Source organism: Haliotis cracherodii, unplaced genomic scaffold (genome assembly GCF_022045235.1).
Source record: "Haliotis cracherodii isolate W230 unplaced genomic scaffold, xgHalCrac1.p SCAF_1, whole genome shotgun sequence".
Lineage (NCBI taxonomy): Eukaryota > Metazoa > Mollusca > Gastropoda > Lepetellida > Haliotidae > Haliotis > Haliotis cracherodii.
Window position 1 is genome coordinate 59,414,542 of NW_027266264.1, and position 17,187 is coordinate 59,431,728.

At 40.4% G+C, this 17,187-nt stretch overlaps 1 protein-coding gene across 2 annotated transcripts; it reads right to left on the reverse strand.

Annotated features, from left to right (window-relative positions):
- Positions 1-1,404: 1,404 nt before the first annotated feature.
- LOC139466262 (uncharacterized) lies at positions 1,405-9,226 on the reverse strand. 2 transcript variants are annotated; one of them, XM_071248158.1, is made up of 3 exons: positions 9,118-9,226; positions 5,226-5,439; positions 1,405-2,689 (listed from the first exon to the last, which is right to left on the reverse strand). In XM_071248158.1, exon 3 carries the CDS (start codon positions 2,588-2,590, stop codon positions 1,706-1,708), a length of 885 nt encoding a protein of 294 aa, XP_071104259.1. In that variant the 5' UTR covers positions 2,591-2,689; positions 5,226-5,439; positions 9,118-9,226; the 3' UTR covers positions 1,405-1,705. The 2 variants fall into 2 exon arrangements, with proteins under 2 accessions (XP_071104259.1, XP_071104260.1); XM_071248159.1 differs by lacking the exon at positions 9,118-9,226 and adding an exon at positions 5,605-5,691.
- Between the last annotated feature and the right edge of the window lie 7,961 nt (positions 9,227-17,187).

The window sequence follows — 17,187 nt, forward strand, 5'->3', positions numbered from 1 at the left end:
TTTCTCCCACAATTTCTTTATTAACAACTCATAAATATTTAACTGCTCCCTAGTTAAAGACGATACTGGGTATACAGTCAATGTTTTGTACATAAGAATGACTACTGATGAGTCATAACAGAACTTGGGGAAGGTCAGTAGTAATGTTGGTGTTCCTCTCTGTATTCACTGCAGATGTCCACCTTTGTTGAACTCGGTAATGAACTGATACTGCAAGGTAGGTTACACAACTTTGTTGATTTATCTCCCACATACGAGACACCTAGGTTGTTATCGGGATTTATCTCCCATATACAACGGTACACCTAGGTTTTTATCGGGATTTATCTCCCATATACAACGGTACACCTAAGTTGTTATCGGGATTTATCTCCCATATACAACGGTACACCTAAGTTGTTATCGGGATTTATCTCCCACATACGAGACACCTAGGTTGTTATCGGGATTTATCTCCCATATACAACGGTACACCTAGGTTTTTATCGGGATTTATCTCCCATATACAACGGTACACCTAAGTTGTTATCGGGATTTATCTCCCATATACAACGGTACACCTAGGTTTTTATCGGGACTTATCTCCCATATACAACGATACACCTAAGTTATCGGGATTTATCCCCCACGTACAAAGATACACCTAAGTTGTTATCGGGATTTAACCCACACATACAACGATACACATAGGTTGTTATCGGGATTTATCTCCCATATACAACGGCACACCTAGGTTGTTATCGGGATTTATCTCCCATATACAACGAGAGTCCCAAGTTGTTTTCGGGACTTGACGAAGAATACGCCATTAACAGCATACTCAGTGATCGAGTCCTTTACATATTACGACTTATTGTTGCGGCGTATCGACGCTCGGTCTGGGTACATCAAGGGCTTACATCATGCATGGAATAACTGGGGAAACCAGACATGATGCTGAAAGACACTCTCCATGGAACACATTTTACAAAGGTGACATCACGTTCTGATGGTAGACGGACTTTGTGCAGCTGATTGTACATGGCAAAGAAGGCAACTGATCTGATTGATCCAGTAAGAAATATCACAGTCTCCATGCTGGTACAATGATATTGACTGGAAAACAACGAGACGGCTGTAATAAGCACATGTATAAACGAAATATAACGAGGAAAAAGACCGTTATGACATCGCATTTCGTTGCTCTTGTGAATACTGGCACATAAAAAATCATGTATACTCTTAAATCAGATTACTGAATAAATACAAGTTGTGTGTATACATATAGTAGCCAACATCTGACGCGGCTGAATAGTTTTCCCAAAATCAGTAAAGTATGAAAACCCATCATCTATTTTCCACAATACACTACAGGATCCTTTAGACTGAAATAATGGTGACACCTAAAATTATTCGTTCTTATAAGATTAATGGGAATCGGTTTGTGCGAACAAGTATTTGAATACAGTAATTACACTGTGCTCTATGCTGAAACTCTTCAAAGTCAACACAAACAGCAAAAACAGACTACAACAATAACAAATGTTCTCGTACAAATCCCCTGCTCATAAGGCGAGCAGGTTCATATAATATGCACTTTTCCTTAGAAATGAGGTGTGAATAAGACTGGTATATCTCATGAAGCATAAAACCCGACACAACCATAATATATACGAGTGAGTGAACGCATACTACAGAGCCTTCATAAAGCACCAGCAACTATGGTTCACGCACTTTCTTGTGCATAAACGTCCTTATTATATATATTATGGTATCTGTCTTCCAATGTTTCAAGAGATTTGTTTTCCGAATTTTTTCTTACTACAAATGGAAATCTGTCTTGGAGAAGATAACAGGGGACCCTTGCTCTACAATAAGAAGGTACATCTGTTTCCATTCTGTGGTCATACGAGTTTGAAACACACATGTCGATGTCATAGGTTGTTTTTAAGAAATCTCGCGTCTTCCTTGGAGCTGGGAGCATCATACCCATGAAAGGCCTTGTGGTCAGTGGAAATACAACACTTTTGTTAAATTTCTTTTTGGCTTCTCTGGCATCTTGAATATATGTGGGATATTCCACATAGAAGAATATGTCCACGAAGGGCCAGTTCCATGGTTTTTTGGCGGCTTTGGGGGAGTTTTTATGATAGAACTTCCACGTGGTGTTCCACCCAGTGTAATGCTCGTATTCTGGTGGGAGAGACTGCAGTGATTTCAGCAGTGCCGGCCTGTCATTGTTGCTGACGATGATGTCCATGTCGTCGTCCCAAGGAATCAGTCCATGGTGAGAGTAGGATCCAAGTAGCGCCCCCGCGTACATGAAATATGTAACATTTTTCGACACCTTTTCGCTAAAGATTTTCATTAGATCCCTAAACTTATCCTTTTCTTCTTCTGATATCCTTTCAAAAAATAGCGCCTTCGCTCGCCGGATATTTAAATCCTTGCTGTCGGGGTGCCCCCGTGGTACATAACCGTAACTCCCTGAATGACCTCCCCTGGCAATGCAGTTCGTTAGCATGTCACGTGTCATGTAGGCGTAGAGGAAGTATGTACTACAACAGAAGGTGAAGGTCACACACACTAACATGCCCTTTTTGGACGGCATACTTTAATCACTGTTTTCAATATCGTGTTGCACTGAAGGTCATACGGCTCTCATGTTGCATTCCATTTCATCAGGTTTCAGTATTCTATATCTGATACCCTGAAAAACAGAAAGTAAATCATGATGTGTGTTGTAAGTAAGACTTTAAAGTATTCTTGACTTGGATGCATGTCGTGCACCAAATATTATGCATTTCAATCTATTTACAATATTACAGAAACAATGGTTGTTTAACACACGGTACCTATAACAGATTCTAGATCAGTCCTAAACACGGGCCCCAGATGTCAAATATTTCAGTTTTTGGGACAAAACATCAAGCAGGAGATCAACATTATTGCTGATAATTTGTCCTGAGAAAATACTAAACATCGAGACGTATTTTTGCAGTGAATTTTCAAATTATGTTCTGTGCTTCTCATCAAAGTAGAACGTTTTAAACGATTGAAGCATACTATCCTATAGCTGAGTGTAGAATAAAATCTCAAAGAGTGTTTAATAACATAGATTTTTTAACATGAATAAGGACAAATACACTATTGACGGACCTGTACATCAGAACTAGGGGTGACTATTGGTTTGGAAATCACTATTGCGATAACTATTGATATTGAAAGAAACTATTGCGATAAATATCGATAGTTTTCAGTTTATTATTTTAGATGGATTTTAGTGTTGTATCAAACCTTGGAACTGAAGTTTCTTTTGAATGTGATAACCATAACAACAAAGAAAAAGTAAAGTTTGAGATATGACTGATTTGTTGTTTCTTTAATCTAATAATTTAAAAAAAAGAAACTTCCACATTACCATGTGTAAATTACTACCACTCATGATCAAAAGAAACGCAAATTTGAACAGCATCGCGTGTATTTTGTTGATATGGTAAATACAATTGAAACTATCGATATTCCATACTGAAATCGATACTAGTGATCGAAAATTGATTTAACAATCGATTTATTGCCTTTAAGTGGTTACCAGTAGCAATATATCGATATTTCGATGTATCGTGACACCCCTAATCTGAACACCCAGCGAGCAACTACTAGTGTAACCAAACAGTCGTTTTAAAGGCGACACCCTGCAATGTGATAAGGATTCAGCTAGCAACACGCACCTCGTGTTATTGGACTGCAAATTGGGAAATATGATCGCTCTTGTACCAGTCGAAACTAGCAAATGAAAAAAATACGTTTCGTTTGTTTACGTAGTATGTGTGTACATACTGATTGGTAGATTAACGATTTTAGAATACATATTTATCCATGGTTAGAGGCTAACTTGACGTTTCAAGATCTGGTATCGGGTGTCACTTTAATGCTAAGGCTATGAGATCAGAGGATTAAGTTGAGGGGTTGAGTCACACAGCTGTGATTTAGGGTAGGGCTCCAAACGTAGTGATCACGCCAGCACTTGAACATGACACCAACGTGCAGTCGTGTAGCTTGGTAACACGTCTCTTGGACTTTGTAGCGCCAGATTCCTCTTAAATCACAATACAGCAAGATAATAAAATCGTAATTGTACCCGCGACCAAAATCACATACCTGCTGGGGTAGAGGGAGAGTAATACCCACCCTGAAAGGAGGGATGTTTATCCTGCTTGAGATAGAGAGATTACATTTGTATATGAAGGGGATGGAGAAATATAAATTTAAAGGCTGGTGGAAGGCAGAGGAATATATCTCTTGAAGGGGGAAATGTAATTTACCACCAATTGGGGGCAGAGTGAGAAATATACCTGCTGGGAAAGTAGGGATGTATATCAGGCTTGAAATGAAGGTAATATACCTACTGGGGAAATATACCTACTGGGGAAATATACCTACTGGGAGATATACCTACTGGGAGATATACCTACTGAAGGATATATCTGATGTGGGGATTATACCTACATGGGGAATTTACCTACTGGGGAATATACCTAATTGTGAATATACCTACTGGAGGGTATACTCACGGGAAAATATACCCACTGAGGAATATATCTCTTGAAGGGGGAAATGTTATTTACCACCAATTGGGGGCAGAGTGAGAAATAAACCTGCTTGAATATATCTATTTTGGAATATACCTACTGGAGGATATACTCACGGGAAAATATACCCACTGGGTGAAAAACCTACTTGGGGATATACCTACTGGGGAAATATACCTACAGGGTGAAATACCTACTGGAGAATATATCTGCTGTGGGGAATATACCTACTGGGGAATATACCTACTGGTGGAATATACCTACTGGTGGAATATACCTACTGGGGAATATACCTACTGGGGGAATATATCTACTGGGGAAATATACTTACTGGTGAATATACCCCTGTTGAGACAGTGTGATGTCTGCGACCATTTGGTTCGCACTTTGAAAGAATCAAATACAGACAATCTGAAGATCAGCGCATTCGCAGACTGTGATGGAGTAGGGGGTGGGTGACGACCAACCCATGTGGAATCACTTCAACACATGACCAAGGACTACCAACCACGCCAAAGGCTGGCATTCTAGGTTTAATAAGTAATGTAAATTATGTATGTTGATTGATGAAATTTAAAAAATATGAAAATGTAAATAATAAATGAAAAAGAAAACGTATATCTGTATGCGAGCATAGCCGGGAGTATACCATACCTGCTGGGGAGACTGAGCACTGATGTCACTGTTATCCTGTTATATCCGATGTCGCTGTTATCCCGTTATCTGCGATGTCGCTGTTATCCCGTTATCTGCGATGTCACTGTTATCCTGTTATCTCCGATGTCACTGTTATCCTGTTATCTCCGATGTCACTATTATCACTGTTATCCGAGCAAGGGCTGTTGGTGCTATTTCACGGCCCTGTCAACTGAAGAAGATCATAGAGTTGTATGTTTCGAAGAAAGCACAGACAGTATCCTAAAACACGGAGCACCTTACACATCTTTAATATACCCTCACGACACGTTTCAGAAGGATCTAAAAGTGATGACAAGTTCACGAAGGATAGGTTGCATGAGAAGTAAATGTTTACCACTGACTCTGTTTATGTTTCAAACAACTTGACAATTTGCATCACCCGGAAGCCTAGGTTAAAAGAAATAATTTCCATTACAAAAATATCTCAAAGCGCCCGTAAACGTGTGTTCAGACGTTAAGAGCACGTGGTATGGCGAGGGCAATTCATAATTGTAAGAGCTAGTTATTTATAAGCGTCCAGCAGTTTTAGGACGAATTACTAAAATATCGTTCTTTCTTATTCAGTATGCAAGTTTGTATAGAGAACGTATTTCCAGCAATGGCCAGCTGATCTAATACCACGACAGAGTGACTACTCCGAGTTGGGTCCAAGACCCTGCTGCTGCCAAACCCAGCCGTTTCATCGTAAAAGCAAATACGTCGTTATTGATCCGACTTAGAATCAGGTTGCCAGGCAACGCTCGATATCCCCACTCTCAGCCACGTCACGCAAGACCTTTGTCTGAATTATCCGAACTGACAATTTTATGCCTGTAACAATACGCCAAATCAATACTACTAAGGAGCTTGTGCTTGCAACTCTCCCAATCCCAGATTTTCAGCGATTATGATCCTTCGTTTGTCAGCACCGTGCTCTTTGGTGCTCCTTGAAAGTGGTAAACGACCAAGGTCTGCATTGATTTAGACATTTGCCACCCGTGGACTGCATTTGAGATAGATATACCATCTGAGATATACCATCATCACATACAGGCGGTCTTATAGAGCATCACCACATACAGGCGGTCTTATAGAGCATCACCACATACAGGCGGTCTTATATAGCATCACCACATACAGGCGGTCTTACTTATAGAGCATCACCACATACAGGCGGTCTTACTTACATAGCATCACCACATACAGGCGGTCTTATATAGCATCACCAAAAACAGGCGGTCTTACTTATATACCATCACCACACACAGGCGGTCGTATTTATATACCATCACCACATACAGGCGGTCTTATAGAGCATCACCAAAAACAGGCGGTCTTACTTATATACCATCACCACACACAGGCGGTCGTATTTATATACCATCACCACATACAGGCGGTCTTATAGAGCATCACCACATACAGGCGGTCATACCTATATACCATCACCACATACAGGCGGTCTTATAGAGCATCACCAAAAACAGGCGGTCTTACTTATATACCATCACAACACACAGGCGGTCGTATTTATATACCATCATCACATACAGGCGGTCTTATAGAGCATCACCAAAAACAGGCGGTCTTACTTATATACCATCACCACATACAGGCGGTCTTATAGAGCATCACCAAATACAGGCGGTCTTACTTATATATCATCACCACATACATGAAGTCTTACTTATATACCATCGCAACATACAGGCGGTCGTACTTATATACCATCACCACATACAAGCGGTCTTATAGAGCATCACCAAATACAGGCGGTCTTACTTATATACCATCACCACACACAGGCGGTCTTATAGAGCATCACCACATACAGGCGGTCTTACTTATATACCATCACCACACACAGGCGGTCGTATTTATATACCATCACCACATACAGGCGGTCTTACTTATATACCATCACCACATACAGGCGGTCTTACTTATATACCATCACCACATACAGGCGGTCGTACTTATATACCATCACCACATACAGGCGGTCTTACTAGCATCACACATACAAAGCGGAAGGTCGGTGGTTCGATGCCCGGCCTCGTACAAAATACGTTAAAAGATGGTACTTGTGGTTGCTCTGACTGGTTGGCTTGGAGTCGGTATACTGTGTCTGAGTTGGGTATTCATGTTAATCTGCGGTATAGTGTCTCAGTGGGCTAGCACTATAAATCGGCATTAGTCCGGACTAGTACAAGCAGCCACACACGCGTGCATGCACGTCCCCATATAAGTACAATATCCCTTAACGCGACGTCAACCACCATTTTACCTCGCCTGAGCACCACATACAGGTGGTCCTGCTTATACAGCATCACCACGTGAAGGCGGTCTTACTTACTTTTATAGCATCACCACTCACAGGCGAGGTGGTCCCCTTTAAATGACATGACCACATACACGGGGTTCTGCTTATATATGATCGACACCTGTATAAGATCACCTGTATAAGATCACTACACACAGGCGTTGTGGTCCTGCCAATCGTAACTGGCTTCATCGTCATCGGTTACATATTCCTAGCATATTTAGTTGTATTTTCTAGTGTTTGGCTATCTGTGCAACACACTGTCACAGTGATGTCGTGCGCGCGTCGTAATCATAGCCAATGTGACGAGACTTTCCATTGATTCGTTCAATATATAAATAGTGCATTGCACGAACATGGCAAATGCTGTTTCTGTAAATTGATAAAATGATGTGAAAATCCAAACTGTAACATATAGAACGTTTCAGGAAACTGTTAGCATAGACAATGATTGGTCCTCAACCACGATACATGGAACGTTTAGAGAACATGATGATCAGTGTAAAGGGTTTTAATGCCGCTATTATTGAAAGGTTAAACATGCATGGCGAAATATTTTTCAGAGACCAGAGAGAATCATATAGGTTATATCTATGATAATAACTAGACAGATAGATGAGTTGATGACAATGTTGCAAACAATAGAAAATACCATTCCACACACGTGTTACCACAGCCAGATCTGTTGTCATTGACACACACAGAGCATTTTATGCAGAATCCAGAACAGATGGCCTCATTAAATGTTAGAGAATGACAGCTGTTCTGGTACTGTCAACCGGAGCATGGTGATTATGTGCAGATTAGACGAATTCGTCTCCGGTAGGATTATTTTGTACCATGTTACATCGAGTAGAGAAGCCATTACAGTGCACAGTAATTATCGGCTGTCATCATCACATGGTTCACACACCAGGTACCATATCAAACATAATGTGTTTCACGTGCCAACGCGCGTATGTAGTGACCGTGTGCAGATGTAGGTATTTATACACAGGGAAACATATGAAACCGCACACTGATGCATGTGTAGCGCAATGTACACATATGAACTGTGAAATATGCATTCATGTAATATTCATCTGTGCTAAAGATGACATTTATGTTGCGTCTTATTCGTGAATCTATAATGCTATGCACAGTGGTGTTAAACGTTATTGAACTTTTAAAACATCTTTTCCTATTCAGTGATAAAACTATTATATATATATATATATATATATAGGCCATGTTACTGCTATCACATTCACGTGAGACGGATTCGTTGTTCGCTTAACACAGTGACGTTTAACACTGATAACGATCCTATAAGCTGCCTATGAGATATGACGGCAGGCTGATGATATTGCCCTCGACCTTTTCGTCAGTCACTCTTGATTCAATGGTTGAAACGCGAGAATTCCTTATTGCAGGCTATAATGACGACGCGTTTGCCAATGACTTCATCTTCATTATAGAACCATGTTTTAACATAAATGTATTAAAACAATATCTTAAGTTGAACATTTTCTTTCAATGGAGTCTATGAGAGAAAGTCATCCTTACCGTATGTGGATCAGTCGATGAGGAGGATGCTACTGATAAGGCTGGCTGTGTGATGACTGAGCCCCTTGGAGATTCCATGCGCTGGCTGTTCACGGCATATCACGTGCGGTTTCCCCAACGACCTCTCATCGGATATGGAAAGGCACAGCCTTGAAGCGAATGTCGTGTTGATATCTTGAATGTTCTAGGGTGTATGTGGAGAGATCGGGTAACCTGGTGTGTTTGTGCGACGATAACAGATGAGGGTGTTTTTGTGTGCAGATGACAAAGATGGCAGTGTTTGGTATTTTGTGTGTTCATGTTGAGAAAATAGATGACAGTAAGTGTTGCGAAGATGGCGATGTCGGATTTTGTGGAGATGCTGAGTGTTGACAGTGTTATTCAGTCACAGGGCTCCGGCCAAACCTACATGCAAGAGCATGATCATGCATACTTATTCTCACTCAGATTTAACAACTGGCTGTCTTTTGTATTTCTATCGTATAGAAAGAGACATACATTAGTTCACTTACAGTGCCTTTAGTGTTCTGTCCTTGTGAAGAGGGTAGTGTGTGTGTGTGTTTGTCTGTGTCTGTGTATGTGTATATGTATATGTATATGTATATGTATGTATGTTGGGATGGCTGTGAATGTATATGTGTGTGTGTGTGTTTGTGTGTGGGGTGGGAGGGCGCGTGTGTGTCTGTAGATGGCAGTGTGGGGATGGCTGTGAATGTATATGTGTGTGTTTGTGTGTGTGTGTGTGTGTGTTTGTGTGTGTTGTGTGTCTGTAGATGGCAGTGTGGGGATGGCTGTGAATGTGTGTGTGTGTGTGTGTGTGTGTGTGTGTGTGTGTGTGTGTGTGTGTGTGTGTGTGTGTGTGTGTGTGTGTGTGTGTGTGTGTGTGTGTGTGTGTGTAATTGGCAGTGTGGGGATGGCTGTGAATGACACTGTGTTTATGTGGAGATAGAAAGTGTATTTTGTGAATTTACCTGCAGCCTATATGTCTGTCACACGTGCTCAACGTGATTAACGTGAACGTCCTCCTTTAAGTTGTGTATAGGCTAGTAACCCATATACATAGTATCAACTTGCGTATATAGTGCTCCAAATGCCAACCTTCATCATGCACTTAATAAACCAGAAGGAATTATCCTCGTCCATGTTTATCTGGCATTGATATCGTCCGTATCTGAACGTTCTTTATCAACACATTGTAATCATTGATTTCATACACGTTCATTGAACACAACTTCTAGACACGACCACTTAATAAATATTGACCTTTTCTATTTACATAGATGTTGGCAACGTCCATTAGTCCTATACTTTGACAATCCATTTAACACAGATGTTGGCGACGTCCATCTATGCTATATCTTGACCATATTTATTTAAAATATATGTTGGCGAAATCCTTTTGCTCTATATCTTGACCCTGTCTATTTAACAGATGTTGGCGAAGTCCTTTGCCCTATACCTTGACCTTGTCCATTTAACAGATGTTGGCGAAGTCCGTTTGTACTATATCTTGACCCTGTCTATGTAACACATGTTTTGGCGAAGTCCTTTTGCCCTATATCTTGACCCTGTCTATGTAACAGATGTTGGCGAAGTCCTTTTGTACTATATTTTGACCCTGTCTATGTAACACATGTTTTGGCGAAGTCCTTTTGCTCTATATCTTGACCCTGTCTATTTAACAGATGTTGGCGAAGTCCTTTTGTACTATATCTTGACCCTGTCTATTTAACAGATGTTGGCGAAGTCCTTTTGCTCTATATCTTGACCCTGTCTATTTAACAGATGTTGGCGAAGTCCTTTTGTACTATATCTTGACCCTGTCTATTTAACAGATGTTGGCGAAGTCCTTTTGCTCTATATCTTGAACCTGACTATTTAACATGTGTTGGCGAAGTCCTTTTGCCCTATATCTTGACCCTGTCTATTTAACAGATGTTGGCGAAGTACTTTTGTACTATATCTTGACACTGTCTATTTAACAGATGTTGGCGAAGTCCTTTTGCTCTATATCTTGAACCTGACTATTTAACATGTGTTGGCGAAGTCCTTTTGCTCTATATCTTGACCCTGTCTATTTAACAGATGTTGGCGAAGTCCTTTTGCCGTATATCTTGACCTTGTCTATTTAACATGTGTTGGCGAAGTCATTTTGTACTATATCTTGACACTGTCTATTTAACAGATGTTGGCGAAGTCCTTTTGCCCTATATCTTGAACCTGGCTATTTAACATGTGTTGGCGAAGTCCTTTTGCTCTATATCTTGACCCTGTCTATTTAACAGATGTTGGCGAAGTCCTTTTGCTCTATATCTTGAACCTGGCTATTTAACATGTGTTGGCGAAGTCCTTTTGCTCTATATCTTGACCCTGTCTATTTAACAGATGTTGGCGAAGTCCTTTTGCCCTATACCTTGACCTTGTCTATTTAACAGATGTTGGCGAAGTCCTTTTGTACTATATCTTGATCCTGTCTATGTAACACATGTTTTGGCGAAGTCCTTTTGCCCTATACCTTGACCCTGTCTATTTAACATGTGTTGGCGAAGTCCTTTTGCTCTATATCTTGACCCTGTCTATTTAACACATATGTTGGCGAAGTCCTTTTGACCTATATCTTGACCCTGTCTATGTAACAGATGTTGGCGAAGTCCTTTTGTACTATATCTTGACCCTGTCTATTTAACACATGTGCTTGCGAAGTCCTTTTGCTCTATATATTGACCTTGTATATTTAACATGTGTTGGAGAAGTGCTTTTGCTCTATATCTTGACCCTGTCTATTTAACAGATGTTGGCGAAGTCCTTTGCCCTATACCTTGACCTTGTCTATTTAACAGATGTTGGCGAAGTCCTTTTGTACTATATCTTGACCCTGTCTATGTAACACATGTTTTGGCGAAGTCCTTTTGCCCTATATCTTGACCCTGTCTATGTAACAGATGTTGGCGAAGTACTTTTGTACTATATCTTGACCCTGTCTATTTAACAGATGTTGGCGAAGTCCTTTTGCCCTATATCTTGAACCTGACTATTTAACATGTGTTTGCGAAGTCCTTTTGCTCTATATCTTGAACCTGACTATTTAACAAGTGTTGGCGAAGTCCTTTTGCTCTATATCTTGACCCTGTCTATTTAACAGATGTTGGCGAAGTCCTTTTGTACTATATCTTGACCCTGTCTATGTAACACATGTTTTGGCGAAGTCCTTTTGCCCTATATCTTGACCCTGTCCATTTAACAGATGTTGGCGAAGTCCTTTTGTACTATATCTTGACACTGTCTATTTAACACACGTGTTGGCGAAGTCCTTTTGCCCTATATCTTGACACTGTCTATTTAACAGATGTTGGCGAAGTACTTTTGTACTATATCTTGACACTGTCTATTTAACAGATGTTGGCGAAGTCCTTTTGCTCTATATCTTGAACCTGGCTATTTAACATGTGTTGGCAAAGTCCTTTTGCTCTATATCTTGACCCTGTCTATTTAACAGATGTTGGCGAAGTCCTTTTGCCCTATACCTTGACCTTGTCTATTTAACAGATGTTGGCGAAGTCCTTTTGTACTATATCTTGATCCTGTCTATGTAACACATGTTTTGGCGAAGTCCTTTTGCCCTATACCTTGACCCTGTCTATTTAACATGTGTTGGCGAAGTCCTTTTGCTCTATATCTTGACCTTGTCTATTTAACACATGTGTTTGCGAAGTCCTTTTGCCCTATATCTTGACCCTGTCTATTTAACACATATGTTGGCGAAGTCCTTTTGACCTATATCTTGACCCTGTCTATTTAACAGATGTTGGCGAAGTACTTTTGTACTATATCTTGACCCTGTCTATTTAACACATGTGCTTGCGAAGTCCTTTTGCCCTATATCTTGACCTTGTATATTCAACAGATGTTGGAGAAGTGCTTTTGTACTATATCTTGACACTGTCTATTTAACAGATGTTGGCGAAGTCCTTTTGCTCTATATCTTGAACCTGACTATTTAACATGTGTTGGCGAAGTCCTTTTGCTCTATATCTTGAACCTGACTATTTAACATGTGTTGGCGAAGTCCTTTTGCTCTATATCTTGACCCTGTCTATTTAACAGATGTTGGCGAAGTCCTTTGCCCTATTCCTTGACCTTGTCTATTTAACAGATGTTGGCGAAGTCCTTTTGTACTATATCTTGACCCTGTCTATGTAACACATGTTTGGGCGAAGTCCTTTTGCCCTATATCTTGACCCTGTCTATGTAACAGATGTTGGCGAAGTACTTTTGTACTATATCTTGACACTGTCTATTTAACAGATGTTGGCGAAGTCCTTTTGCTCTATATCTTGAACCTGACTATTTAACATGTGTTGGCGAAGTCCTTTTGCTCTTTATCTTGAACCTGACTATTTAACATGTGTTGGCGAAGTCCTTTTGCTCTATATCTTGACCCTGTCTATTTAACACATGTTGGCGAAGTCCTTTTGCCCTATACCTTGACCTTGTCTATTTAACATGTGTTGGCGAAGTCCTTTTGCTCTATATCTTGACCCTGTCTATTTAACATGTGTTGGCGAAGTCCTTTTGTACTATATCTTGACCCTGTCTATTTAACAGATGTTGGCGAAGTCCTTTTGCTCTATATCTTGAACCTGACTATTTAACATGTGTTGGCGAAGTCCTTTTGCTCTATATCTTGAACCTGACTATTTAACATGTGTTGGCGAAGTCCTTTTGCTCTATATCTTGACCCTGTCTATTTAACAGATGTTGGCGAAGTCCTTTTGCTCTATATCTTGACCCTGTCTATTTAACAGATGTTGGCGAAGTCCTTTTGCCCTATATCTTGACCTTGTCTATTTAACAGATGTTGGCGAAGTCCTTTTGTACTATATCTTGATCCTGTCTATGTAACACATGTTTTGGCGAAGTCCTTTTGTACTATATCTTGACCCTGTCTATTTAACATGTGTTGGCGAAGTCCTTTTGCTCTATATCTTGACCTTGTCTATTTAACACATGTGTTTGCGAAGTCCTTTTGCTCTATATATTGACACTGTCTATTTAACACATATGTTGGCGAAGTCCTTTTGACCTATATCTTGACCCTGTCTATGTAACAGATGTTGGCGAAGTACTTTTGTACTATATCTTGACCCTGTCTATTTAACACAAGTGCTTGCGAAGTCCTTTTGCCCTATATCTTGACCTTGTATATTTAACAGATGTTGGAGAAGTGCTTTTGCTCTATATCTTGACCCTGTCTATTTAACAGATGTTGGCGAAGTCCCTTTGCTCTATATCTTGACACTGTCTATTTAACAGATGTTGGCGAAGTCCTTTTGCCCTATATCTTGGCCCTGTCTATTTAACAGATGTTGGCGAAGTCATTTTGCCCTATATCTTGGCCCAGTCAATCTAGTGTGTGGATTTGCGGCATTATATGCATACTCTTTATTAATATTATTGTTATCTTTTATTGATACATATAAATATGTGTACTGCACTGTCAAACACGTTTTAAATGTGTCAAATATTGACCACACCTACAGATACATATATGGACATGAACAAAATATATTCAAGTTAGAAAACGCACCAATTCCTCGCACATGTTTAAGGGATTGCATTTAAAAATGAAATATTAAACGCCAAATCTGTTTTTATGTATGAAGATAAACGTAGTTACGATATTTTTTGCAAACTTAGCATATTTACTGCTTCCAGTCGGCGTACTGGTACGGTGGCCTACAGAACACTTTCTCTGTTCGCGTTATCACTGACACAGATACAGGCTGTTTACTTACCCACTAGTAGTCATCGTTGCCAGGTTTATGCTGAGCACACACCGTTAATAAAGCGAGCCATGACTATGTTGCTGTGAGTTATGTAGCGTTTAGCAAAGATGTCTCATTTGTGTCAGTGTAAGGGCACGCTTGATTATCTAGTGTATAACATTTCCATTCCGTTGTAATAAATACTTTTAGCCTTATCCGAATAGCATGCCGTTAAGAATAGCCGTCAAACAGCATTGCATTTACCCACGAGAGAAAAACTGAGTGCTAAAAGTAAGACTCAGAAGCGATGGAGGTGGTTACGTCTCTTACGAAACGGAAGTTATGGTGGCGATTGCGTCCAGGGTACTTATCGTAAGAATGTATAATATACCCTGGACAATTGAGGATGGAATGGGGTACGTTCCGTGTAGCACTGAGATCGAATATTGTTGGGTATAAGTATATAACGTATAACACACAGGTCTAGTTAATTTGAGGTATGAAGTATTTACCGAATAACACAGATATCCAGTTGTCAGTATGAAGTATATAGCGTATTACACAGAGATCTAGTCAATGTTGGGTATGAAGTATATACCGTATAATACACAGGTCTAGTTTATGTCAGGTATGAAGTATTTACCGTATAACACAGGTATCCAGTTGTTGTCAGTATGAAGTATATAGCGTATAACACAGAGATCTAGTCAATGTTGGGTATGAAGTATATACCGTATAATACACTGGTCTAGTTTATGTCAGGTATGAAGTATTTACCGTATAACACAGGTATCCAGTTGTTGTCAGTATGAAATATATAGCGTATTACTCAGAGATCTAGTTAATGTTGGATATGAAGTATATACCGTATAATACACTGGTCTAGTTAATGTCAGTATGAAGTATTTACCTTGAAACACAGAGATCTAGTTAATGTTGGATATGAAGTATTTACCTTGAAACACAGAGATCTAGTAAATGTTGGGTATGAAGTATTTACCGTAAAGCACAGAGATCCAGTTTTTGTCAGTATGAAGTATATATCGTAAACACATAGATTTAGTTAATGTCAGGTATGAACTACATACCGGATAGGGGCGGTCGGGTAGCCTAGTGGTTACAGCGTTCGCTCGTGACACCGAAGACCCGGGTTCGAATTCCGACATGGTACAATGTGTGATGCCCATTTCTGGTGTCCCCCGCCCTGATATTGGAGATGTAGTTATTGTGGAATGACACATCCTGTCATCCATATGTACCACCAAGCCAGACACCCATACACATCCTATCATCAATATGTACCACCAAGCTCGACACCCACACACATCCTGTCATCAACATGTACTACCAAGCCAGACACCCACACACATCCTGTCATCAATATGTACCACCAAGCCAGACACCCACACACATCCTGTCATCAATATGTACCACCAAGCCAGACACCCACACACATCCTGTCATCAATATGTACCACCAAGCTCGACACCCACACACATCCTGTCATCAACATGTACTACCAAGCCTGACACCCACACACATCCTGTCATCAATATGTACCACCAAGCCAGACACCTATACATATCCTGTCATCAATATGTACTACCAAGCCAGACACCCACACACATCCTGTCATCAATATGTACCACCAAGCTCGACACCCACACACATCCTGTCATCAACATGTACTACCAAGCCAGACACCCACACACATCCTGTCATCAATATGTACTACCAAGCCAGACACCCACACACATCCTGTCATCAATATGTACCACCAAGCTCGACACCCACACACATCCTGTCATCAACATGTACTACCAAGCCAGACACCCACACACATCCTGTCATCAATATGTACCACCAAGCTCGACACCCACACACATCCTGTCATCAACATGTACTACCAAGCCAGACACCCACACACATCCTGTCATCAATATGTACTACCAAGCCTGACACCCACACACATCCTGTCATCAATATGTACTACCAAGCCTGACACCCACACACATCCTGTCATCAATATGTACTACCAAGCCTGACACCCACACACATCCTGTCATCAATATGTACTACCAAGCCAGACACCCACACACATCCTGTCATCAATACGTACTACCTAGTTCTCGTGCACATGTAGCGAGAATTTATTGTAAATCATTGCGGTTATGAAACTGTCGTCTTAGGAGGACCTGCCAGTGTCATGCCATTATTTATTGCGTCTGCTGTTTGCCCTGTTCAACACAAGTGTACATGTCAAACACCCGCTTCCGCTGATAATGAACAAACAGCACACTTCATG